Source organism: Panthera pardus, unplaced genomic scaffold (assembly GCF_024362965.1).
Source record: "Panthera pardus isolate Hobbes unplaced genomic scaffold, ASM2436296v1 HiC_scaffold_16, whole genome shotgun sequence".
NCBI lineage: Eukaryota > Metazoa > Chordata > Mammalia > Carnivora > Felidae > Panthera > Panthera pardus.
The window spans coordinates 105,162,102-105,189,867 of record NW_026526721.1 but is presented as its reverse complement, the minus strand read 5'-3'; the positions used below and the strand labels follow the sequence as shown (position 1 = coordinate 105,189,867).

Here is a 27,766-nt window from a genome sequence, read left to right as displayed (position 1 = left end):
GTGACCTGCCGCGGTGTCACGTGAGCTATCACAGTGAGCACATTCTTCACTGGGCTTTTGGCCGCGGAGCTTTATCTCGGAGTTACCACTCTAGCGTCGATATTTCCCCGGTTCCATGGGAGAGGACGATGAGGAAGCGCGGGCGCTGCTGGAAGGCAGCCCCAGTGAGGCTGGCAGAGGTGCCTCGGCCGTCCCCGCTGTCCCCCGGGCGCTGCCGGCCCTTTGCGACCCCAGTCGCCTGGCGCACCGGCTTTTGGTGCTGTTGCTGATGTGCTTCCTAGGCTTCGGTGAGCCTCTGGCTGGGTAGGGTGGGGCTGATAATCAACAAATTTCCGATTTTCACTCGGAGCCCGGAGATCCGCCCTGAGCTGACAGCCGCCACACGGCCTCAGAGCAGCTTCTGGCTTCCTTTCGCGCCCCTCCCTCCCCCCGTTCGCAACCGAATTCAGGCCTGTGGATGTTGCCAGCTCTTCGGCATCTGGCTGGTGGGAGTCGGGACTGAGCTGGGCGAGTTTTGACCCACTCTTTTGCTTTGCAAGAAGTCCCAGAGGCTAGCAGCTCGCCTCCTGGGGCCATAGATGTGAAGGAATCCCTATGTCGTCCAAGCTTCTGTCGTTATACTTTTTGTTAAGAAGGGATTCAAAAAGATTTACCCACCCGTAAGCACCCACCACCCGCCTTTTAAATAAATAATACGTTAGCAGTCTATTGTTTGTTTCTCACCGTCTTTGGGTAACATGTAGGAGTGTGTCTGGGTGATAGCTTCAGTGAGTAGATGTGTGGTTAGTCTTCCGCTCTGCCACTAGTGAAGTAATCCTACTGGAGTAGATTTGTGTGTGGTAGTCTTGGCGGTATTTGGTTTCAGTTACGATATCTGAAGACTCTGAAAGCAGTTTCTTAAGATAATTTTTAAAACATCTTGTATTCCAGCAACTGATGTATTCCGTAGCATTCTAATGTCAGCTTGGTACGGAAGTAATAATGTGTTTTGCGGAGGGATTGGCTAAAACTGGTGTCATTGACAGGTTTAGAACATTATTATGGTGGATAGCTTAATGCTGCTGCTGGAATAGTAAACAGGCATGAAGGATGGTTTGGCCTTAGTTTCCTTGTAACTCTGTTCACCCCTCTCCCCACACTTTGTGGAAGGATGATGCCCATCAAAGCTTTAAAGCATGACACTGGTATCCTTTATCGCAGTTAAAGCAGGAATCACAACTTGCTGGGTTTAGAAACCAAAAAGAAGAACAATACAAAACACTTAGAATTGCCCCACTCAAGCAGACAGATTATTTTTGGTAAATTATGGTTAACTGCCTGGTTTCAGAAGCCAGATTCATATCTTTATACTGATAATTTGCTTTCTTTTGAACTGGTAGCTTCTAATGTGTACTTCTAGAAAGTGAAGAAGTGAACTCACTATTATCTTGTATCCCATTAAAAATCTGTTAGTTATATTACTTTATTTTTATTTTTTAAGTTTATTTATTTTGAAAGAGAAAGTGGGGTAGAGGTAGGGAGAGAAAGATGGGAGAGAGAGAATCCCAAGCAGGCTCCACACCACCAGCACAGAGCTGGGTGCGGTGCTTAAACTCAAGAACCATGAGATCATGACCTGAGCTGAAATCAAGAGTCGGATGCTTAACTGACTGAGCCACCCAAATGCCCCTAGGTATATTACTTTAAATCTGAGTGCATGTATATCAAACCTCTCTACACTTCTTTCATATCCATACAGACATTATCATCATGTTTTAATTTAATCTTTTAGAACTCTGTTTCTTCTTCAATCCTGGTGCTGTATTCACTAAATTATTTGATCTTGGGTATTCTGTTTGCAGAGTTAGATTCTTACTTCAAACAAACAGAGTAGTTAAACTCCATTCCTGTGCTCTCATGGTAAGTGGTGAACTCAGGTAGCATTGTTAGGAAACTGCTGAGGATGTTTGTTAGATACTGTGTGTGTGTTTTGGTAGCTTTAAATATGGAAAATATAGCTGCTTCATGAAAATGCTAAAAAAAAATAGACATGGAGCATGATAATAGTAAAATGGAAGAACAATTAGTTGTTAACTTCTTTTTTTTTTTTTTAACGTTTATTTATTTTTGAGACAGAGAGAGAGCATGAACGGGGGAGGGTCAGAGAGAGAGGGAGACACAGAATCTGAAACAGGCTCCAGGCTCTGAGCAGTCAGCACAGAGCCTGATGCGGGGCTCAAACTCACATACCGTGAGATCGTGACCTGAGCCGAAGTCGGACGCTTAACCGACTGAGCCACCCAGGTGCCCCGATTAACTTCTTAATCTAAGGTCCCAATATTTGCTATATATGCACATAAGTAATTTGCAAATGTTTTGGCATGTTTTCTCTGCATTGTTTGGCTATAACTTAAAAAATATTAGTGGAAAGGAAGTGGTCCAGAGTGTTAATCCTTAAGCCCCTCATATAAACATTGAAAATCACCATTTGAGTAGTATTTGCAGCTTGAAACTTCTGTATGGGCAGTATTATCACCTATGAAACATTTGTCGTTTTTTATTCTAGGCAGCTATTTTTGCTATGATAATCCTGCTGCTCTTCAGACTCAAGTCAAACGGGTAAGTTGACTTTTCACCTCGTTTCTTTCCTTGGCTTTGGAATAAGTATAGTTGTTGAGGCATGGTCAGGTCTCAGATTGCCTAGTCTGAAACATTGTCCATTGAGTCCATGTTAACATCTGTAGTCAAATCCATATGTAGCAAGGAGTGTTCCTGAGTTGGAATGAGTGGCCACAAAGACTTCATTTATAGCACTTGTCGCTTGATATTGTTTTATACTTTAAATAAATAATTAAGTGCTATTTCCATAGAAATGCCAAAAAGTATTAGCAGATTTTTGTTTGCATTTCACTTTCCAGTTGCATAATCATCTGAATGGCAAATGATTTGGTAGCAATAACTTTTTACTTTCTTAAATATGTCTTTGTTATTCTTTCATTTAAAAAATTTTTTCTTTAATATTTATTTTTGAGAGAGAGAGAGACAGAGTGGGGGGAGGCAGAGAGAGAGAGAGGGAGATACAGAATCTGAAGCAGGCTCCAGGCTCTGAGCTGTCAGCATAGAGCCTGACATGGGGCTGGAACTCATGAGCTGTGAGATCATGATCTGAGCTGAAGTTGGATGCTTAGCCAGCTGAGCCACCCAGGTGCCCCTGTTCTTTCATATATTTTTTAAAAAATTTATTTATTTTGAGAGAGAGAGAGAGCAGGGGAGGGGCAGAGAGAGAAGGAGAGAGAGAATCCCAAGTACGCTCCACCCTGTCAGCACAGAGGCTGATGTGGGTCTGGAACTCACAAACCATGGGATCATGACTCCAGCTGAAACGAAGAGTCGGACACTTAACCGACCAAACCACCCAGGCGCCTGGTTCTTTCATTTTTTAAATGTGGATGCTGATTGCAGAGGATTCTGCATGTCAGTATTTTTAGTCTGGTTTTGTAAAAACACATTTGATATTTCCCTTTTCTTGTGTATTTAATTTTTTTAAATTTACTTATTTATTTTGAGAGAGGGAGAGCAGGGGAGGGGCAGAGAGAAGGGGAGAGAGAGAATCCCAAGCAGGCTCCACGCTGTCAGCACAGAGCCTGATATGGGGCTCGAATTCACAAACTGTGAGATAATGACCTGAGCTGAAACCAAGAATCGGGCATTTAACTGACTGAGCCACCCAGGAGCCCCTATTTTCTTGTGTATTTAGATTTCTGCCTTTGGACAGGAAGAAATAGATTTGCCCCTCACATTCTAGAATGAAAGGGAAAGAAGATAGGAGTTGGTTGGAAGGGGTATGGATAGGTTAAGGTAATTTTTTTCCATGTGTTGGTGGGGGCACCAATGCAGATAGTATCATGGGAATAAGAGTGTAGAAGATACAGGCAAATGCAGATGGAGGTGGTCCCAGTAATGGGGGATCTAATTGACCCTGGACACCATGAAGCCTCTGAAAAGGCATGTGGACCCAGGAAGTTCCCAGGGAGCCCACGTGTGACCATTTTTTCTGAGGCAGGGGCCGTAGCAGACATGAGCTTCTCAAAGCAGTTAGTGACTACGAATGATTAAGAAACGCCTGCCCTACACAAAAATAATGTTTTGATTTGTTGCTAAACTTAACTGTTTGGAAAAACATAGTTTTATTTTCTTTTCATATAGGATATGCAGGTGAATACCACGAAATTCATGCTGCTGTATGCCTGGTATTCTTGGCCCAATGTAGTTTTGTGTTTTTTTGGTGGCTTTTTGATAGACCGAGTATTTGGAATACGGTAAGCTTGAAAAACATCTCACCTGTGGGTAAAATATTATTAGGAAAACACAGAACTAGTTAAAATATTTCTAGGAAGAAATGAATAAAATTCTGTACCGACTATGATTTTATGATTTTTTTTTTTATGTCCCTGGAATTGACTTTTGAAATTTGGTTGGTATTTCAGTTAAGGTTGGGACTAGTAATGCTACTAATGGAATATGGTAACTCAGTTATCTAAAAGTGTAAATTATGTCCTCACTTGGGACCAGGCAAACCAAGGTCTGAATCCCATTGCTGCCACTTGCTCAACTTCTTATTGTGAGCTGTCCTGGCTTCCTGAGCTTTAGGTTCTTCATTTGTAAAGTATGGGTAATAATTCCTGCTTTACAGGGTGGTTATGAGGATTGAAAGAGATACATGTATGGCATTTGGCTCATACGTAGTATTTGCCTCTCCCAGTCCCAGTGATATTTTCTCTTTCTGCCTTTGGGCACTGAAATTTTTGTGGCCACTTCTGTGGCTGAGGAAGGAATAACATAATAAGCTTTGTCACTTTTCATCCTTAGGATTATGTATGTATTGTTAGTGGAGACTTTAAGGGGGATGTAGTCTGGGAATATTTTCAGGAGGCAGAGTGGAAAATGATGAAGGATCTTCCAATCATATCTGATGGGAAAGGATTGAAGAGACTAAAAGTGTTTAGACTTGGGGACTTAAAAATTTTGAAAGATTAAGTATAAAGGAGAAATTAAATTTATTTTGCTTGGTAAAGGGATGGAATTAGCATGAAACTTCAGGGGGACAGATTCTACTTATTATGATGAAGACTTTGCTTGGTCAAGGTTGATGAGGGACCATGAATTACATTGGGACCATAGCAAGTTTTCCAGTGCTAGAGAACATTCAGTAGATTGAGAGGGACTTGAGTTTCAGAAGTATGATTTCCTCATAGGATCTTTAGGGACTGTTATAATACTGGTGTTTTATTACTCTGGGGAAACATTAATCAGATATTCAAAGTGTAGAATGTGTAAGTAGGCTGATTTGTAATTGTATTAACTTAGCTGGTATTTGTCCTTTTAAAAATAGTTATACTAAGTGGAATAAATCAGACAGAGAAGGACAAATACCATATGATTTCACTCGTGGAATCTAGAAAAAAAGACTGACAAATAAATAAACAAACAAAAAGCAAAATCTTACCTAAACAGAAAACAAACTGATAGTTGCCAGAGGGGAGGGGGATGGAGGGTTGGCCACAATGGCTTAAAGGGAGTGGGAGATAAAGCCTTCTAATTATGGAGGGAATAAGTTACAGGAATAAAAGGCACACCATAGGGTATATAGGCAATGGTATTGTAATAGCGATGTATGGTGATAGATGGTAGCTATATTTGTGGTGAACGTAGCATATGTATAAACTTGTGAAATCACTGTGTTGTATACCTGAAAGTCATATAACACTGGGTCAAACTATACTAAAAGAACAAAACAAAACACAAACAGGAAACAAAATAAAAATAGTTTTAGTTATCAGGAATTGTAACCACTTAAAATTACTTAATCTTGGAATAAATTTAAACTATTAGTAGTAATTTTGTAAAGAATGTCCATTTTTAAGTGGGAACCCTGGGAACTTCTTAAAGATTATTTAACAAGTTTTGTTTGTTTAAGAGATGAAAATGGTTTAAACTAACATATGCCATTGCTAAAACTTCTGGAGTCTCCTTAGAAGTCAAGACTTCTGTAGATTAGTATTTAGCCGGGGAAGCTGCTGACTTAAGAGGCAGACCAGCACTTTGTTTTTCTTTCCTTGGAGGAAATGTATGGGGGTAAAGAAAACTGAAGTGAATTATTACTGAAGGACTTGGTGACATACTCTTAATTCATTCTCTTTCTCTCTGTCTCTAACAGATGGGGCACCATTATTTTTAGCTGCTTTGTTTGCATTGGACAGGTAAGAAAATCCAAAACATTCATTGATTATTTATTTAACAGTGACTTCTTGTCTAATTCTACCAGCAAAAATGTGTTTATTGAATGCCTGGCTTAATTAAGCAGGGTCCAGAAATGCTCATGTGGCATAATACCTGGTCCATTTTAAGCCTTGAGCTAGAGGAACATTAATATCTAAATTTCACGTATTTACTGAGAAGGGATGTTAAAACCATTATAGAAGTTGTTATTCATTGTAAGTTACTTATTTCTCTTGAATACTTGAAATTCACTTTTTCATTGATTCTACGTTATATTCTACGTTATAGGTAGTTTTTGCTCTGGGTGGAATATTTAATGCTTTTTGGCTGATGGAATTTGGAAGGTTTGTGTTTGGGTAAGTTATATATAATTTCATTCATTCTAATATATTATAGTTTTAGTGTTCACCTATCAATTTATTGAAGATTTACAAAAATCTATTATTGTCTCTTCTGGAGAATTACCTCAAATCCTCGAAATCTAACTACATATACACAAGACTGTTTACTTTTCCTTTAAACTAAGCAACAATTTTGAGTGGTCATTGTTAACTCTGGGGTTTGAATATTAAATAGTTCTCTAGAAATGATATTTTTGCTGAATGTTTTGTTTTTTGTTGTATTGAAGACTGATTTAAACCTCATTTAGAAAAGTATAGACCATCAATTTGTAGGTTGGTGATTTTGCTGTTTCTTAGTGGGTAATGTGTAGGTCCTTTTGAAACCTGTTAAAGAGGCTTGAATGGGCAAAATACCAATAGATTGATTATTCTTCATGAATTTCAGTGTCTGTTCAGTAACTCCATTCTGAGTCCAGCCTTGGGCTTCCTGCCCTGAGGATGCAAATGACATAACTTATTTAAGCTTTTAGAAGTACTGGAGACATGTAGACTAATGTGGCAATTCCATATGTAGACAAAGTGCTCTAAGTGAGAGAGAAGGAAACAAAATGTATATGAAAAAAGAAAGGGATTCAGAGATGGAAATGTGGTCAGAAATGGCCTCAGACATGAAGTATGTTTTGGCATCAGTATAGGATTTGGATTAGTAGAAGAGAGAGGGAAAATTTTGGATTAGGACAGAGCGAGGAGTCAGTATTAGGATATGGAGGAGAATCTCCTAACTGAAAGCCTAGAGGGGGCGTGGTCAATATGTAGAACTTACAGAAAGGAAACTTAAAACCCAGGAAATAGGAAAATGTCGAATATGGAAGCGATTGGCCTGAAAAATGAATTTTTGTGTTTCCACAAAGTATGAACCACTCTTCCCACATAGGCATTTTGTATAGCATAGGTGGATATTTTATTACAGGTCATGGTTGTTATTGCAGCATACCACATTCCCCCAAATTTACCAGTGTCATACAGCAATTACAATGTGCTTGTGAACGTTGTGGATCACGTTGTGGATTTGGGCAGGATACAGCATAGATGGCTTGTCTATGCACCTGATGTCTGGAGCCTCAGCTTGAAACATTCATGTAAAGTTGGGGGCTGGAACCATCTGAAATCTTGTTGACTTATATGTCTAGTTCTGGCATTGGGATGACCTGAAGACTAGCACTGCTGGATGGAGTGCCTAAGTGTGGCCTCTCTGTGTGGCTTGGCTTTCTTATAGCATGGCGTACTGAGGGTAGTTGGACTTCACACCAGGTGGTTCGGGGCCTCCAAGTGTGAATGAGTGAAAAGGCAGATGTCACCTTTGAGAACACAGCACCATTTCCACCATATTACGTTGCTTGAAGCCGTCTCAAGCTCACCTAGATTCAGGAGTGGGAATGTAGATCCCATCTTTTATTAGCAGGGTTTTCAAAAATTTAAACTTGGATTGTTCATTGTGGTATTTCCGTAAAAGCTGTGACTTTTCTTCCTTTCCTCATTTTTAGGATTGGTGGGGAGTCCTTAGCAGTTGCCCAAAATACATATGCTGTGAGTTGGTTTAAAGGCAAAGAATTAAACTTGGTGTTTGGACTCCAACTTAGCATGGCTAGAATTGTAAGTATGACAAACTAATGAAGCCAAATGCGAAGCAAGGGATTTAATCTTGTAGTTATCTCATAAAAATTTGGTTTTTTTTTTTTTTTTTTTTAGGGGCACTTGGATGGCTCAATCGATTAAGCATCCGACTTCAGCCCGTGTCATGATCTCACAGTTCATGAGTTTGAGCCCCACGTTGGGCTCTGTACTGACAGCTCAGAGCTTGGAGCCTGCTTTGGATTCTGTGTCTCCCTCTCTGTCTGCCCACCCCCCACTCACGTTCTGTCTGTCTCTCTTAAAAATAAACATTAAAAAAAAACACTTAAAAATTTTTTTAATGTTTATTTATTTTTAATGTTTATTTATTTTTGACAGAGAGAGAGAGACATAGCATGAGTGGGGGAGGGCATAGAGAGAGGGAGACACAGAATCCAAAGCAGGCTCCAGGCTTCGAGCTGTCAGCACAGAGCCGGATGGGGGCTCGAACTCACGGACCTCGAGATCATGACCTGAGCCGAAGTTGGATGCTCAACCGACTGAGCCACCCAGGCTCCCCAGTGTTTATTTATTTTTGAGAGAGAGATAGAGTGCAAGTAGCGGAGGGGCAGAGAGAGACAGAGACACAGAATCCGAAGTAGGCTCCAGGCTCTGAGCTGTCAGCACAGAGCCCGCCGGGGGGCTCAAACTCACAAACTGCGAGATCATGACCTGAGCTGAAGTCGATGCTTAATCAGCTGAGCCACCCAGGTGCCCCTGTAGTTATCTCTTAAAAATAACAGGATGAAGTATGTTTTTGCTTGATAAATTAGGTATTGATTTTTTCTGTATTTCTCTAGACTACAGTATAGCATTTACCTTCCTTTAATTAAGGCATTTCTAACCTTATTTCACTTAGAAAACAGTGTAAAAAGACTAATTTTGTTTTCATTAGTTCAAAGAATCTGAGCATTGGGAGGGATCTTACAGGTTTTGTTATCTAATTTCTTTGCCTACCTTTGGCATCCCTGCTATGAAAGTCTTCACATATGGTCATCCAGACTCTCCTTGCACATTTCCAGTGATTGGAAGCTCGCTGTATGATAGGGCAGCTCATCTACTTCAGTTAACTTTATAAAGTTCAATCTCATGTAGAGATGAAATCTGCCTCCACAAGTTTTTTCTGATTGCTCCCACTTTTGGCCTCCAGTTAATGTTTATTTCCTCTACTGTGCACCAGACCTTTCTTGTAAAGACAGCTCTTAAGTTCTTGATCAGACGTGCTCATTTCCTGTGCTTGTCTAAGCCACATGACATGGGTTTCAGCTCCCTGACCATGGTGCTCCCGCCTGCCTGGGCTTACTGCAGGTGGTCATACTTTTCCCAGCATTTGAAACCTGGAAATGTTTGTGGTGTTTCAGGTTTGGTTTGATGGGAAACGTTATACTTTTATTAGTGCAACCTGTAAGGTGTTTGGCAGTCCCAAACCCTGTTAGGTTTTTTTCCCTCATAAACTCCTATGAATGGAGGTTTTTTAAAAAAATCATTGCCATTGAAAATCAAGGTTCAAAAGACCAAGGTTCCAAAAATGGCATGAAAATGCTTGTAATATATTCTTAGAAAAGAAGAAATCGAGTATACAAAAAGTTTTTAATGTACTGCTTCATTATATGAAGTATATGACACGTATGTGTAATCTATAGAACATTTTTGTGATTTTGTGCATGCAGTTCTAATTTTTCACCACTGTCAACAGTGCAGTTGTTGTGTGACATTGCATAAAACTTGCCTGCATCTCTGATTGTTTCCTGAGACTAGGTTGCTAGGAATGAAATTGAGTCTAGAGGATTTGTTAGGGTTTGTTAGGACATATTCTCATATTATCCTTCCAGCGATATTTACATCCCCATTTATGGGATATGGAAGGATCCTTTTTATTACAGCTTTGATAGTACAGACTATTATTACATTAAAAAAAGTCATTTTAGGGGCATCTGGGTGGCTCAGTTGATTGAGCGTCTGACATTGGCTCAGGTCATGATCTCACGATTTGTGAGTTCCAGCCTCGCACCGGGCTTGCTGCTCTCAGCGCAGAGCCTGCTTCGGATCTTCTATTCCCCTCTCTCTCTGTCCCTCCCTGCTCCCACTCTCAAAAATAAATAAAACATTAAAAAAATTTTAAAAAGTCATTTTATCAAATTGATTAGAAACACCTAAATATTACTTTAATTTGTAATTTTACTTAGTGTGGTTTCCCATATTTAGACAATATCCACAAGGATATTCTGAGTACTTCATTATGTATCTTGTGCAAGTCAAGACATGTCTGTGGCAGTTTGTGGGTCTTGTTGTCTAATAACTTGTCAAGGATGTAAGATGCAGTCTTTGTGATACCAGTGTGATTACTAGTGATCTTCAGGTTCTTTTCTGTGCAGTCCACTCAGCTGCAGTCTTTTCCCAGCTGCATTCTGAGGAGCCCCCAGTTTCTAGATAGGAATCTTAGGGGCTTCTAGGATGCAGGGTGGGGGTTATTGGAGTAATGGGAGGACCTGAGGAAGAGGTGGAGCAAGCCAGACCTCAAGCAGCCACCTCTTCTTCAGCCAGAATGGCTCAGCTTTGACCTGATTTCTGCGCTTAGGGTCCTTGTGAGATGCATGAGACCAAAGGATTCCATTACAGAACTGTAGGGGTAGATGGAGTTTCGGTGTTTTTGCACTTCCCTTGTCCTTGTGCATATTCAGAATGGTCAGAGAGGTTCTGGCTTTACTTCTCCTTTTCTGTAGCCTGAGCTGAGTTTGTCTGGTTTTGGACACTTGATCTGTTACCATTACACCTTCAGGCCGTGGACTTTTCATTTTTATTATTTATCTCTTACTGGGGGTTGGGAGTCCAGCACCCTTTTGATGTTCATTTGTAATGTGTTACTTTTAAACTCATTATTTCAACAAATATTTATTGAGTACTTGCTAAGCCATGTCGTGTTAAGCATTTTAGAATTAAAGGATTATTAAGGTGACATCCCTATCTTCGAGAAGCTTTTATTTTCTACTATAATTCTAGGAAAGTTTCCAGTTTTATACCTATGCCCCATTTATACGTTCTTGCTCATTTGAGTAATGCCATAAGCTAGCATTCTGTAAGAAGTAGCCATGTGTAGGGCACCTGGGTGAGCATCCTATCTTGATCTTGGGTCTCTCGGTTCGTGAGTTTGAGCCCTATGTGGGGCTCTGTGCTGACAGAGCAGACCCTACTTGGGGTTTTCTCTCTCCCTCTCTGCCCCTCCCCCGCTTGTGCCTTGCCCCCCCCTTCTCAAGATAAATAAACTTTAAAAAAAATTAAAAGGAAATGAATAGCCATATGAAATTTGCTATTGTGTTTGCTGTGAGAATATTGTTGAGGACATATTCATTTCTCTGTCTTCAGTGTCTGACCTATTAACAGCATTTAAAACAGTTAACATTCCCCTTACCTTGATTTCTTCTCTTGGGTTCCAGGACACTGCATAGTTTCCCTCTTGCCTTACTATCTACTCCTGCATGTTTTGCTGGTTCCATCTCAGTCTTCTCAACTTGTAAATGTGGGAGTGCCCCAGGGCTTGGTTATTGGACATCTTCTCTTTTCTTTTGACACCTCCTTGGTGATCTTATGTAGTTTTTAACTTTTTTTTTAAAATACAAACAATAGCATTTATTTACCATTTTATTTATTTATTATTATTTTTAATATAATCTGTCAAATTGGCTAACATACAGTGTGTACAGTGTGCTCTTGGTTTTGGGGGTAGATTCCTGTAATTCATCACTTACATACAATAGTGCTTCATCCCAACAAGTGCCCTCCTCAGTACCCATCACCCATTTTCCCCTCTCTCCCACCCCTCCATCAACCCTCAGTTTATTCTCTGTATTTAAGAGTCTCTTATGGTTGGCCTAGTTTTGAACTTTTAAATAGCATGTCTTTGCTCCTGAATTTATATCACTTGTCCAGGTCTTTCCCCTGAATTCCACACCCCTATATGCAACTTCCTACTTGACATTTCCATTTAGATATCTAGTAGGCATGTCAGACCTGACATGGCCAAACCCAGCTGTTGCTTTTCTACCAGTTATCCCCCAAACCAGCTTATGCTGTAGTTTTCTCATCCTCAGTTATGAGCAACTCTTTTCTTCCAGTTGCTCAGTCAAAACCTTAGATATTATATTAACTTACTCCTTGCCCTTCAACACACATTTTCCAATAGCAAACCTGAATAGCTTTACCATCAAAATTCATCTATTTTCTGACCACTTCTTATGATACCCACTGCTAGACATCCTAGTCCCAAGACCCTTCATCTCCATTCTGGATTATTGCACTAGCCCTCTAATGCCTGTCCTTACTTCTGCCTTCATCACCCCTTGTAGTCTCTTTTGAATACAACAGCCAGGGCAAGTCTGTTAAAACGTATGGAATCCTGCCACTTCTCTACCCAAAACCCCAGTGGCTTCCCATCTCACACAGAATAAAAGCCAAAAGTCCATATTATAACCTATAGCCTGTCTCCCCACCATTTCCTCTCCAGGGATCTCATCTCATTTTCTTTCTTGTTCACTTACACTGTTCCAGTCTCTGCCCTTCCTACTGTTCCTTGAGCATGCCATGTGCACTTACTGGCTATTCCTTCTGCCTGAATGTGCTGTCCCTCCCAGTTCACCTGATAGCTAGCTTCCTTCAAGTTTTTACTCAAAGGAAAAAAAAAAAAACTCGAGTTTTACTCAGTGAGATTTCTGTTCTCCTTCCCTGCTGTATTTTTTCCTTATTTTTAGAAGTACTTTTCACAATTTAATATACTTCATATTTTCCTCTTCTACCCCACTGAAGTCTAAGCTTTATGAGAGCTGGAGATTTTTCTGTTTTACTCTTTATTATATTTGCAATATCTAGAGTAGTGACTGGTTCAATCAGGGCCCAGTGATTGCTGAATGAAGAAGTGAATGAAGGTGATATTTTCTATATTTTTATATTTCTGTAACCTTTACTGTCTTCTTATGGACAGGATGATTTTTTTTTTTTTTTTTAGATGTCAATATCAGTAAAAGCTGTGCTTTTTCTGAGCTAAAGTTTATTTTATTCATAGGTACCGTATGAATTTTGTCACTCACTGTGTTTCATTTTTGCTTTGGCTGCTAGGAAATTCTAGCATTGTGTTGTTTTCCATACTAGCATTTTCTATAAACTGGCATTTTTTTGTGTGCAGTAATCTTATCTGTGGCTTTATCTTAGTTTGTTAGTTTTTTCCTAGTAGTGTTTAAAAAAAAAATCTATCTCTTATTTAATCTGAATCCTGTTTTATCTGTTTCTCCTAGCCACCTCACATCCTTTTGGAATAAGGCAGAGTATATACAAGTGAAAATTACGTATTTTTTCCTTTTCTTTCAGGGAAGTACAGTAAACATGAACCTCATGGGATGGCTGTATTCTAAGGTTGAAGCTTCGTTGGGTTCTGCTGGTCACACAACCCTTGGGGTCACACTTCTGATTGGTGAGTGGATCCTGGTGTCCCACGTTTTGTCTCTTCTGAAAGCATGTCATAGGAAGTACTGTGGCAGAGAGGGAAGAACACTGGCATCAGGGATAGGCCACTTTGGTTATAGTTTTACCTGAACAGTTCCCTGGTTCTTGGACCTAATTAGAAATAGTGAATCCTTCACCCTTTCCATTTACTTAAAATGGGGATCTTGTCCCACCTTGTCTACTTTAATGTTGTCATGCTGAGCAAATAAGAGAGTGTGTCTGAAAACTCTGAAAACAGAGACTTTATGCTTGTAAGGTGTTACTAGTCTGTAGCAGAGAGATAATTACTTCCTTTTGATCAAATTCAATTGTATACCCATAGAGCTAAGATTTTATAGAAGTCAGAGGTAATATCATATGGTGGGAAGTCTACTAAGTTGGGAGTCAGGAGTCTGGGTTCTAGTCCTGCCTCTAACTAGTTCTGTCATTTTGGACAAGGAAGTTAAACTTTGTGTCTCAGCTTTCTTTTCTGTAAAATTGCAAGTGTTTGACCAAAGCTGTGTAGGTCCCTTCTGGCCCTAAGTTCCGTTAGCTAAGGCTTGGGTTATGCTGGTTGCTTGGTGGGTCACTGGGAAACATATGAGGCCTTCTGGAATTACCACCTGTGCTTTTTCTCTGAGCAGCAGATTTTTGTAACTGAGCCCAGTGATGGGTAAGAGGTCCACTTTCAGAGCCCTACAAAGACTTGTGGGATGGTGAGGTGAACATTCTGTGCCATCTTTTATTCCTTATAATTCCTTGATAATAGCTTGGTAGAAAGAGGGCATTGGAGAGGAAATCTTGGACATGCAGCTTATACCTAGGGATTCCTCTTTTCCTCCCTGCATTCCCAAATCCCATGCTTTATTTAAAACTTCTTTTTTTGATGGGGGGTGGGAAGGAGGGGAGGGTGGGTGATGGGTGTTGAAGAGGGCATTTTTTGGGATGAGCACTGGGCGTTGTATGGAAACCAATTTGACAATAAATTTCATATATTTAAAAAATAAATAAATAAATAAAAATAAAAAGAATAAAACTTCTTTTTTACTCTCAGATGCTCTTTAGGATTCCTTCTAGTCCTCTCCACAATGGAGAATATGAGAATTTTAAAAAATTTTAAGCCAGGAAAGATCAGTGCCATCAAGTCAAAGCCTCTGATTTTACAAATAGAAGTTGAAGCTCTGAGAGATTAAGTTCTGTGTTGAAGATCATTCAGCTTGTTAGTGGCAGAAGTAGAACCCATGTCTACTGACTCTCATTTTAGCAATTTTCAGCTAGACCACATTATGAAACTAAAGATTCATTTATTTTACTGATCTTTTTAAAAATCTTGAGAAGTATAAACTTTATTCAGTCTTTATCCTGATTTGCTTAAATAATATAAGATTAGCATTAGCAAGTGATGCTGAGTATGCAAAGGAAAGAGAGCCTGGGTGAACTGTGCTGTGGGGAGGTTGGGCCCTTTGGGCTGCCAGAGGTAGGATCAAGGGTTACAGACTTGAGAAGGAATCTAGAGGAAGATGAGATGATCACAGAATCAGACTTTGCTTTTATAATTTTTTCCCTCTGGCATCTGTCAATAATCAGTGCTTAGACTGAGTTAAGGAATTAGTACTGATTTGCTAGTTGGTCATCCACTTTCTTAAGTCTGTATTCTGCTTTATAAGCCTAGACTAGTATGTTCTAGGCTTTTCCTTCTAGTCTCCAACCTTCTATTGGGAAATAATATTAGTAAGAGTGACTATTGTTTGTTGAGTTCTTACCACATGCTATTCCTTTTCTTTTGTCCTGATTTAGTACTTGTAGGATTTTCTTGTATGTGTCTAGATGCTATCCCTTTTAGTTGCTAAGTTTTCTGCTGTTAGGTAAGGTGCTGCCTCTTGGGAACCTTCAGTCTGATTCTCTTTTAAAAACGTCTTTTAAAAAATTTTTTCTGGGGCGCCTGGGTGGCTTAGTCGGTTGAACGTCCGACTTCAGCTTGGGTCATGATCTCGCAGTCCGTGAGTTCGAGCCCCACGTCAGGCTCTGGGCTAATGGCTCAGAGCCTGGAGCCTGTTTCCGGTTCTGTGTCTCCCTCTCTCTCTGCCCCTCCCCTGTTCATGCTCTGTCTCTCTCTGTCTCAAAAATAAATAAACGTCAAAAAAAATTTTTTTTTTAAATTTTTTCTATTATAGGAGGTATAACATGTGTTCTTTCACTAATCTGTGCCTTGGTTCTCGCTTACTTGGATCAGAGAGCAGAACGAATCCTTCATAAAGAACAAGGAAAAACAGGTAGGTCTAAACGCAAGAAAAGTGGAGCTTTGGGAATTGCACACCTTTGAGGATAATTTACAATGAGATAAGTTCCTAATGTAGTGTTATATCCCAGTGAGGCTTAATACATGTTTTTTTTCTTTTAATCTTTTATTTCCCAACGTATTTCTACTTGTCTAAATTTTGGGGTACATTTTTTTCCCCTTAAGCATTGACAGCATTTACATTCTTGTATTTAAATGCAAAATGATGAGTGTTCTTGAAGGGGAGCAGGAAAGTAGACACTAATCTTAGATTTTGCTTTTTCTAATGTCTTTTTAAGTTTTCCCAGAAACTATGTTCCAGTAATTTACTGAGAAAAGTATTTTGTAAACTGAATGGTAAAGGTTAATCACATGATAAAAGAAAAATAATCTTGACCTAGATATGCAAAATTATGCTGATAGTTTCTTCCCTTTCTTTTTAAGGTGAAGTTATTAAGTTAACTGATGTAAAGGACTTCTCCTTACCCCTGTGGCTGATATTTATCATCTGTGTCTGCTATTATGTGGCAGTCTTCCCTTTCATTGGACTTGGGAAGTGAGTATTCTCTAGGATTCCATTTTTGTTGGCTAAATTATAATGAGAATTTAATCACATAAATGTAATTTTTTTAGCTATGAATCTTGCTTTTCCAGTTACAGTTTATATTTACACAGGAATTGTTTTACATCCTGGCATACAACTGATTTTCTTCGCTTTAAGATTTAGTATTTGGCTTAATAGTTTTATTTTTTTTGATGAAATACTTAATGATAGTTTTTGATTCATAATACAGCTTTATTTTAATGCTTTATATTGGACTAGCATTCTTTTTTATTTCCTCTTTATTCCTTTGTTTGGAAGCTTTTTCTTGGAAATGGAAACAGTACTTTGGCTCATTGTGCCTGGGCACATTTCCATTTGCTAGGATTATAATTATGCCAGGGTTCAAAATCATCCTTTTTTGCTCTGTCACCTGGCTCTCCCTTTCCATTGGCAGCTGCTTAAACAGAGCAGTGTATGAGTGTATATATACTGAGTGTCTTTGTAATCAGAACCTTTAAATTCAGACTATGTGACTTTGACACAAAGTCACATACATTATTTTGCAAAGAACCTATCCGGTCCTACTTTAAGGGAAAGAAGCACTCTTAATATCATGTAGTAATACAGTTGATTTTCTGAAAACTTATGTATACTGTTTGCTGTATTTTTAAAGTGAAAAAAATTGGGGGCTCCTGGGTGGCTCAGTCGGTTAAGCATCCTACTCCTGCTCAGGTCATGATCTCTAAGTCTGTGGGTTTGAGCCCTGCATTAGGCTCTGTGCTGACAGCTCAGAGCCTGGAGCCTACTTTGGATTATGTGTCTCCCTCTCTTCTGCCCCTCCCCAGCTCATGCTCTGTCTCTCTCTCTCAAAAATAAAATAAACATTAAAAACATTTTTTCAAATAAAAATAATGAAAACAAAATGGAGCGCCTGTGTGGCTCAGTCAGTTAAGTATCTGACTTCGGCTCAGATCATGATCTCGCAGTTCGTGAGTTCTCTACTGTGAGCACAGAACCTGCTTCGGATCCTCTGTCTCCCCCTCTTTCTCTGCCCCTCCTCCACTGGTTCTCTCTCTCTCTCAAAATAAATAAATACACTTAGAAAAAGGAAGTAAATAAAATAAAATGAAAAAAATTGACATCAATATATTTTATTTAGTTAGTGAAGTATTTATATAAATACTAAAGCTTTAGCTCCAGTTGCTTGAAGATGAATGTTAAGTAAGATGGGAAAGTAGTATCAAGAAGGAAAAGTTGACTAAACTTGAGTTTTTATTTAGTTTAATTATTATAAACAATAGTTCACTCTAAAGTGCTTATTTCTCTCTCTCTCTCTTTTATTTTAGAGTTTTCTTTACAGAGAAATTTGGATTTTCTCCCCAGGCAGCAAGTGCTGTTAACAGGTATTTCATTAATTCTGTAAGTGCTTATTGTGTGTTTAGTATGGGTCTATAATTATAACCAAATGTCCTAATAGATAAAAAAGACATGCGACTTAACATCCATAGTGTGAAACCAAGATTATATTGGTACTTGATCCTGAGAGGCCATCTTTGCATTAATGGAAAACCAAAGAAATCTTGGACCACCCTTTATATCTTTAAATTTCTGTTTGTTGATGACCATTTTAGAAGAATGCTAAATAAAATGAGCTAGGATTTGCTTTGTCTAGTGATTTTAGGGACTTTCTGGATGTGATATATTTCATTAAATATCTTTTATATTCTCTGGACAGTATTGTGTATGTCATATCAGCTCCGATGTCCCCAATATTTGGGCTCCTGGTGGATAAAACAGGGAAGAACATCATCTGGGTTTTGTGTGCAGTGGTTACCACTCTTGCTGCCCACATCTTGCTGGCCTTCACACTGTGGAATCCTTGGATTGCTATGGTAATATCATTGTTGATGTTTGTGGGGATCAGGGCTTTAGGGAAGACTCTGTAGAGTGCAGGTCCGGAGCCACACTCAGCTCTTCTGATAGCAGAGCTTGTGACAGTGAGAAAAAACATGCCTTGATTTTAATTTCTACAAAATAACTATTTTTAAAGTAAATATTAATTATTAATGCATAAGGTATTTTTAATTTATTTGGCTTATTTAACAGTAATCTCAATGCTGAAATTGAATTTGAAATAAAGTAGTCTTATAAAAGCCAAAATGCATATTAGTTTCATTTATTTTTCTGTACTTTCATCATAGGTGGCAAAAAAACAAAGAAACATACAAAAAACCTATCAGCCCAGGATTCATGATTTTGCATTCTTTTGTCCTTAACTCCTAGAAGGTTAAAAAGTGACAACGAATTCATCAGATTTTTGTTATTGTTCTTTAGAATGTCATTTTTAAACTTTTTTTTTTAACTTTTATTTATTATTGAGAGACAGAGACAGAGCATGAGCATAGGAGGGGCAGAGAGAGAGGGAGACACAGAATCCGAAGCAGGCTTCAGGCTCTGAGCTGTCAGCACAGAGCCTGATGCGGAGCTTGAACCCATGAACTGTGAGATCATGACCTGAGCTGAAGTTGGACACTTAACCAACTGAGCCACGCATGCACCCCAGAATGTCATTTTAAAGACCACAGGCTTAATGAGTGTATATGTTTGCACACTTAGTGAGATTTCCATAGGACAGATTCTTGGAAGTTGAAATGCTGTAACAGAGGATTTGTGTATGTAACATCTTGATAGACATCGTTAAACTTATCTAAAAAGTTTTTACCCACTTATAGCTTTACCAATAATACACAAATGTGTGTGTTTTTTAGTATCCTAGCCATGTTAGGTGCTGGCCATGTTTTAATCTTTGCCAGTATGATAGGTTTAGATGATCTTATTTAAACTTAAATCATAAGGTTTCTTTTTAACTAAAGAAAAGTCTGCATTAGGTGATAGATAGTTCTCTGCCATGCTGTTCAGTTAGGTGTTGGTTACCCAGAGGTAAGATAATGGATTGTTGGTGTGATGTTGCCTTGATTGCTTAATTCGTAATTAATCAGTACTGGAAAATTAGCTTCCCTGAAACATTGGTAATAATTTTTTGCAATTTACCTTTATTTTCTTATTTACTCCTTAATTGTACCCTGGGCCCAGTCAGTTATATAGGTATGTAATATAAAATGGTTAAGACTCTGTGTGTGTGTGTGTGTGTGTGTGTGTGTGTGTGTGTGTGTGTATCAAATGTGAATTTTAGCATAATTGCAATAAATTTTGTATGAATGTTGATATATTTGCTCTTATGTCACTCTAGCTAATCTGCATCAAAGGAAAATCACCTTTTGGTTAATGTTAAGCTTTTTTCCTTTTTGGTATTGCTTTCTACAGTGTCTCCTGGGAATCTCCTATTCGTTACTTGCCTGTGCATTGTGGCCAATGGTGGCGTTTGTAGTTCCTGAACATCAGCTAGGAACCGCATATGGCTTGTAAGTGTTTGCACCATAATGTCTCTCTCTGCTGTATAAATTTAATTATCGTATATAAAACTCTACGTCTCCTGAATCCAGTCACCTTCAGGCTTCTGGGACAGCTCTGAACCTGGAAATCACTGGAGAAGTTGGTTTAATCTATGGGTGATTTTGTGGCAACAGAAATGCTCCAAGCCTCCACAAGAAAGCTGGAGTTAAGCTAACCCATTAGAAGTGATTTCTGACATTGACATTGGCTGCCTGTTTACCTGAGGCCTTCTGAGTGAGAAATTGAGGCCTGGTCTCTGGCCCAAAAGGCAGAAGGGGGAAACTTCACCCGTGTTGGTATTCACTTAGCTCTTTCTTTCATTCAGCAGGAAAGTATTGAGTTCATACTTCACTTAATAAGACAGGCTCCCTTACCTTTGAGCATAACATCTAGTAGCAGAAACAGTCATGGGATAAAAAACAATTCTAATCAGGTCGTTCCTGGTTGAAAACATCTTTTGACACTAACATAGATACTAATGTTTAAAGTGAATTGTTATTCTGTGTGTGAAGACTTTCTAAATTGAAATGTGTTTTTATATTTCTTGAATTGTAGCATGCAGTCCATTCAGAATCTTGGGTTGGCGATCATTTCCATTATTGCTGGCATGATATTGGATACTCGGGGATATTTGTTTTTAGAAGTTTTCTTCATTGCCTGTGTTTCTTGTAAGTGTGATGTGGCAACATTTAGTTTCTTATAAAGTGTAGCAGAATGTTTTATTTATAATTTTAGGTTTTTGTTGTTATTGTTCTCATTTTCCCTCTTTTAAACCAAATCCCTAATATGTACCTCTCAGATTTGCCTATTTCTTAGTTTGTACATCGAAGTTTTCCAGCCAGTGGTTTTCTAGTTCTATGAGGATTCCCAAGCATTTTTTAAGGAGATGCCTATTTTTAAAAGTAGTAGTGGAATTTGCTTCATATTCTGTTTTAAATACAGTTTTTAGGAAACATTATCCTCTTTGAAGTGGAACCATTTAAAGGGTGCCAGGTATGTTCCTGGTGTGAGTGTATAGAATTTGGTATGATTTAGGTGTGAGTGCTCATGGTTTATTCATTAGGCAGCTTTTAATTGCTTTTATTCTTAGTCTTATAATTTAATTTTTACCTGTAATGATTTATTCGTTAAAAATAGGAAATACTAGGAAACTGTTGAAAACTACAAAAATAAACTAGTATTTTTCCTGTGGTAGGCTTCACCATACATATAGTTGTATTTACCTGAAAAAAGTTCTTATATAACATACCAAGTTGTCTATTATGCTTTATTTATTTTTTTCATCATGACATTTGTTTTTTTTAATATAATTTATTGTCAGATTGGTTTCCATACAACACCCAGTGCTCATCCCAACAGGTGCCCTCCTCAATGCCCATCACCCACTTTCCCCTCTCCCCCACTCCCATCAACGTTCAGTTTGTTCTCAGTATTTAAGAGTCTCTTATGGTTTGCCTCCCTCCCTCTCTGATTGTAACTTTTTTTTCCCCTTACCACCCCCCACCATGGTCTACTGTTAAGTTTCTCAAGATCCACATATGAGTGAAAACATATGGTATCTGTCTTTTTCTGACTGACTTATTTCACTTAGCATAACACCCTCCAGTTCCATCCACATTACTGCAAATGGCATGATTTCATTCTTTCTCATTGCCAAGTAGTATTCCATTGTATATATAAACCACATCTTCTTTATCCATCCATTATGCTTTAACATGTGTTTAATTGGCAAACCCTAGTGATGATTTTTATCAGACCTCATTTACAGGGATTAAAGACAATTTATACTTGAAATGTGGTATTTGTAGATAATTGTTATGCAAAGCCTGACTATATTATATTATCTCATACTCTTAGAGTAAGCACATCATATTTTAAAAATGTATTATTTGTTTTTAAAAAGTAGATGATACAGAATTCACAACTAGGTAATGAAAGTATTTTTGTCTGTTTTTGATGCTGCAACATGTGGTTTAATTTCAGTCCACAATTCCACATATATTTGATTCTCAAACCTGACACCATGCCATTTAAAAATGTTTTTGTTGCCATATTAACTTAAAGTAAACTAAGTGTGCCTCACCTGTTAAGGTAAAAAGCCAAGTCCTGACTTTCTGAGGTTTTCCCTGGCTCTGGGCTTCTGGGATTCAAATGACCACGTTCTCATGTTTGGTGAATTTGTAAAATGGATATGATGTTTTCAGACTAGAAGGATTACTTCTGTTTGGTTCTCTGTAAAAAGATAAGTAGGGTGCTGGCAGGACTTTTTGGAAGTGTAAGGAAGGACTACCACTTAAAAGGGAGAGGAAAGAGCTACAGGGATGATCCGTGGGTAGATCAGCCCCTTCTGTCTCAGCTTCTTTGTTTCTGGCCTGCCATGCCTGGTCTCATGTAGCCCATGGGAAAAAATGGTGTGTAAATAATTTTTAGTGATTTTTGAAAACTAATGTGAATAGTGTTTTTTTTTTTTATTATTTTTTTGAGAGAGAGTATGAATGCATGTATGGGGTAGGGAGTATGGGGGGAGGGGAGAGGGAGAGAAAGAATCTCAGCACCAATATGTGCTTAATATTATGACCTTGAGATCATGACCTGAGCTGAAATTAAGAGTCCGACGCTTAACTGACTGAGCCACCCAGGTACCCCAGTAGCGTTTGTATTTTTAAATGCCGGTCAGTAAAGATTTCTCTAAGTTTTACTTTGTAATTATGATTACATAGGAATCATTGGGAAGAAGTACATGTTTTTTAAGGACCTGTGTTTTTTCCACTTTCAGTGTCACTTTTATCTGTGGTCTTACTCTATGTGGTGAATCGTGCTCGAGGTAAGTAGAATTCAGACATTTTCTTCTTAAACCACCGTGGATCATCTTGTGGGGTCACTGGATTGTCTACATGCCTCTTTAGAGCCCAGTGCTTTAGTTATGTAATAATGACATTCCATTCATAGTGATAGAAACACAATTCATTATTTAACATATAATTATGTGTTCTGGAACTTCAGATTTATTAAAATTGTTGTCGTTTTCTTTCTGGCCAGTTTAAGTTTTGTAATACAACATTTTAGATGTTCTTTTTTATGTTAGCATAAAAAAAGTATGGCATTTTTAAAGTAACTTAAAGCCATTATTGTGTTATTGTCTCATATTTTAAAAAAGTACACATATTTATAGCTACAGTTTGCATTTTAAGGTTGAAAGTGTTTGATACAGAATGAGGTGTTACACAATTTTTCTTTTGCTGTATCTTCTACATGCATTTGTACTTCTTTTTAAAAATTTTTTTAATGTTTATTTATTTTGGAGAGAGAGTGAGAGAGAGTGAGCGGGGGAGGGACAGAGAGAGGGAGACAGAATCCAAAGCAGGCTCCAGGCAGGAGCTGTCAGCATAGAGCCCAATGCAGGGCTGGAACTCACGAACCTTGAGATCATGACCTAAGCCGAAGTTGTACGCTTAACTGACTGAGCCACCCAGGCACCCCATTTTCTTTGTTTTTTATAAGATTTTGATGTTACCTTTATTACTTTTTCTAACTTGCTTGCCCTGAAAGGTTGTTATGTACCTAGAAAAATGTGTGTACTTGCTAATGAAATTATTTTAGGTCATTTCCTTTAGTTTCTCTTAGTTTTCACTATTATTGAATATTAATATAATGTCCCAGTTAACAAGATGTAATGAAATATGTAAGTCCAAGCTTAAAAAAAACAAAGCTCAAAAAAAAAAAAAAAACAAAAACAAAAAAAAACAAAGCTCACATTATACAGTGATTATTTGTATTTGTATCATATAAAGATTCTTAAAGTACATTCCGCCCCTGCCCCCCCTTGGGAAGGTTCCAGGAGATGAACTATTTCTTTCTCATCTTCTGTAGTCTTTTGTGTTACTTTAAGGTATACCAATGTAAATGTGGGGGGTGTGTGTGTGTGTGTGTGTGTGTGTGAATGTGTGTGAATGTTTGAATTTTAATTTTAGTAGTTTTATAGAAAAGGTTCTGTGCTTATTTGTGTTTTAGGGGGGAACCTAAATTATTCTGCAAGACAAAGGGAAGAAGTAAAACTTTCTCATGCTGAGTAAGTATTAAAAGAGAAAAGTTGTCTTTCTTTTGCAAATCTCAAACGTTAGCATTTTATTTCAAAGTATGAGGTTTGGACTTTTAAGAAATTAGTCTTCTTGAGATTTGAGAGCTAGAAATTACCTGTGGAACTAGTGTAACAAAATTCTTACTTGTTCAGGAAATTTAAATAGGGTCGATGTCAAGGGTTAAAATGAAGGGGGATAAGAAGAATTGGGCTTTAAATTGCTTTCTGAGAGAGAGAGAGAAAGACTTGCAGTATTTGTCATTTATTGGAGGAAAGGTCTTTGTCCTAAGCTCTGGGCTTACCCTTCCATTCTCTCTGATGTTGTCTTTTTCTTAACTAGTTGAGATAATTTTTCATCTTCTGCTACTAACATTCTATGTCTTCTGACTCATTTGGAACAGATTAAGTATATAGTGTGGTGTTTAAGTTAAATTAATTTTTTCCACAAGTGTATGCTAAAACATAACTGATTCTATTTCCTGTTACTATAATTTCTGATTTTTTAGATATTAAAATTTTTATGATTTAAAAAATGTACTTATAAACATATGCCATGTAATTGTAAGTTTTGTGAATTTTGTATAGCTTAAAATCTTGTAGAACAAAGCTGTCTTTTAAGGAGGTGATTCTTGGCCATTTCAAATTCCCTTTTAACATAGTAATTCTACTTCTTGAAATACATCTTGAGAAAATAATCAAAACTATTACAGGTTTTAAATGTCTTTATGACAGTCTTGTTTGTTATATCAAACAGTTGGAAAGAACATGAATGTCCCAAGGTAGGGAAATGGTTAAATAAATTATGACACATCCATATAATATGTTGTTAAAATCATGTTTTAGAAAGAATTTAAAAGTCAGGATGACTTTTTTTTCCGTCTCTGCACCAAGTCAGAGATACCTACCCTACCACATGTTAAGTAGGCAAAAGATTAAAATGAAAACATAATATCCAGTTTTGTTAAAGAAAAAGTATGCAGGCATGTGTATTTCTTACTTACTTACTTGTATATGATAGAAGAAATACTGAAAGGAAAAACCCCAAATACTAACAATTCCATTTGAATGGTAAGGTTACAGGCATACATTTTCCTTTATCCATATTTTCCAGATTTTCTACATTGATCTTATGTTACTTTTAAAATCAAGAGGAGTTAAGAGATATTCAGCAAAGTGTGCAGCCTTCAATATTTGGCACTACATGTTTTGTAATGCTTATGGTTTTTATTTTGTAAACCAGTTGAGACCTCCTGTGTTTTCCCTCTCCTTTTTGATAACTTACTGCATTGTGTTTTGCAGATGAGAAGCTTAAATGACTGTGTCGTGAGATGGGCTGCACACATCATTGGTTTGAAAACTTCTATTTTTTTTTTTAAATCTAGAGATTAATCATTAGGAAAAATAATGGTGTGGAAGGTTTTTATATTTATATTTCAAAAATACCTAATTCAAAGTATATTTGTGATGACTATTTTGGCCTCTGTCTTATGAATTGTGTATTGCTGAAGAATTCTACTTTGGAATGGGCTAATCAACAGTGAGGTTTAGAAAGTTTCTCTGGTATATACAGGTGAACTTTAGTGAGGACAGTAAATAGTGGAAAACTTGGATCTTGTATTGAGATAATTTTCAGAAGAAGCATCTTTAAATCTTAAAGCAAAAAAAAAAAAAAGGCTTTTGAAGGGTAGAAGGGATATTTTATACAGAATAAACAATGGCATGTTCATAGGCATTCCCTATTTTGATAGGGAATATTTGAAAGATATTTTTTATGCAGTCTTTTCATTTTCACAAATAGCAGATTGAATTCTGCTCTCTTTAGTTATGAGAGGTTGATGAGCAGTGACCCTTTTGAACTTCTTTGTATCTCCATTACTCAGGACCCTGATCACTTAGAGATGTAATTTTGTGCTAGAGTTTTTTCTTACAATCTAATTAATTACTAAGCAGTATCCTTGAAATTATGCATATCTACATGGATTAAAACACTGCAAAAAGAATACTTGATGTCTTTTAAAACTTGATTGTTTAAAAAATATTAAAACACTGATTTTAACTGTTGATTATTTGGAAGATGATCTCTATAAGAAAGTCTAAGTTGGAGGGGCTCTGGGGTGGCTCAGTCCGTTAAGTATCTTGACTCTTGATTTTGGCTCAGGTCACGTACTCAGTTTGTGAGTTCAAGCCCCATATCAGGCTCTGTGCTGATGGTGTGGAACCTGCTTGGGATTCTGTCTCTGCTTCTCTCCCTCCTTCCCCAGGTTGTGCTCTCTCTCTCACTCTCTCTTAAAAAATAAATAAACAAACAAATAAATAAACAAACTAAAAAAAAAGATCTAAGTTGGAATAAAGAAAATTTGCTTAATTAAAGTCTTTATAAGTCAGTGGAGCACCTTTTTCTCCAGAGTAGGACTTTAAATCACATTTATATATTTCGGATTAAATATGGTTATAAAATTTCTTTGACAAACTTAAAAACTTTTTAATTGACTTAGTCTTAGCATATTATATGTTAAAGTCAAGAAATTTTTCATGTGATTTGCTTTTCAGGAGCATGCAGATATTTTAGACAACTATTAAACTGTCATATTTAGCTAATTATATTATTTGAAATATATGACATTGTATGCTTGAAAGTTCTGGAACACATTGAAAATGCATTCCTGATTCAAGTTAAGTTTTATTTACATCAATTTTTCTGATTTACCGTTTATTGTGTCATTATTCAGTTGTGAGTTCTTTAGGTTTTGATTGCCCTGTGACTGTTCTAGCCCGGATTATTGAATGTTGGCTTTACCAGTTGGTGAGAGTGGAGGAAGCCAGCTGCTACTGTTGCTGGAGGGTTTGTGTGGTCCAGCCTCTGCCTTACTCTTTCCACCACCTCTGTGCCTCAGCCACAGTTAGCTGCTTAATTACATTTTTTTAAATGGGTCGTGTTCCTCCCCTTTTCAGCGGCCTTGTCCATGCTTCTCCCTCTGACTAGAATATTTAACTCAAAATTCTCCACAGGCTGGTTTCACCTCATTCACAACAGAAAACCTTAGCCCCAGCTCAGAACCATTCTTCCTGTGGAAACTCTTCCAGGCCCTTTAGGTTATATCAAGTTCTTCTAAAATTTCTGTGATCTTTGAAAAGCCCTGTGCTTTTTCCTTCTTAGCTTACCTCAGCTTATAATGAAGAATTTGTGATAGTGTGGGTTTTGTTATCTACCTCTTCCTTTAGATTGTAAGCTCCATGAGGGCAGGGACTATGTCTATTATGTTAATTACGATTGTGTCAATAGTGCCTAGCACAAAGTAAGCACAAAATAAATATTTTTTGAATGATGCATAAATAAAAAGGAGAGTAAAGTGGAATAACCTTTTTGGAGGATAAGTTGGCAATATGAATAAAAAGACCTGAAAAGGATGGTGATGGGCTCTGTGCCTTTTGGCTTAGCAATTTCATTTCTAATAATTTATCCCAAGGAAACCATTAGACAAGTACACACATAAATGTCTTTTAAGAAAGTATTTTCATTGCAAGATTGCTTATAATAGCCTAAAATAGGAAACCACCCGTGTTTATAAGAATAGAAGTTTTGTTAAGTACTTGGTATCATGTGCTTAAAGTGAAATATTAAAGTAGTCATTAAATGGTTTCATTGGAGAGCATTGACATGGAATGATGGC

The 27,766-nt window shown here is 37.7% G+C and overlaps 1 protein-coding gene across 2 annotated transcripts; it reads left to right on the top strand.

Annotated features, from left to right (window-relative positions):
* Positions 1 to 27,748, top strand: MFSD1 (major facilitator superfamily domain containing 1). Of its 2 annotated transcripts, XM_019440431.2 has the most exons (16): positions 1 to 287; positions 2,546 to 2,598; positions 4,186 to 4,298; positions 6,197 to 6,239; positions 6,547 to 6,614; positions 8,144 to 8,252; positions 13,629 to 13,731; positions 15,917 to 16,015; positions 16,465 to 16,576; positions 17,911 to 17,967; positions 18,300 to 18,456; positions 19,889 to 19,986; positions 20,573 to 20,685; positions 22,794 to 22,841; positions 24,029 to 24,086; positions 25,395 to 27,748. In XM_019440431.2, exons 1-16 carry the CDS (start codon positions 116 to 118, stop codon positions 25,396 to 25,398), a joined length of 1,407 nt encoding a protein of 468 aa, XP_019295976.1. In that variant the 5' UTR covers positions 1 to 115; the 3' UTR covers positions 25,399 to 27,748. The 2 variants fall into 2 exon arrangements, with proteins under 2 accessions (XP_019295976.1, XP_053759654.1); XM_053903679.1 differs by lacking the exon at positions 25,395 to 27,748 and having other exon boundaries at positions 24,029 to 24,090.
* Positions 27,749 to 27,766: the final 18 nt, after the last annotated feature.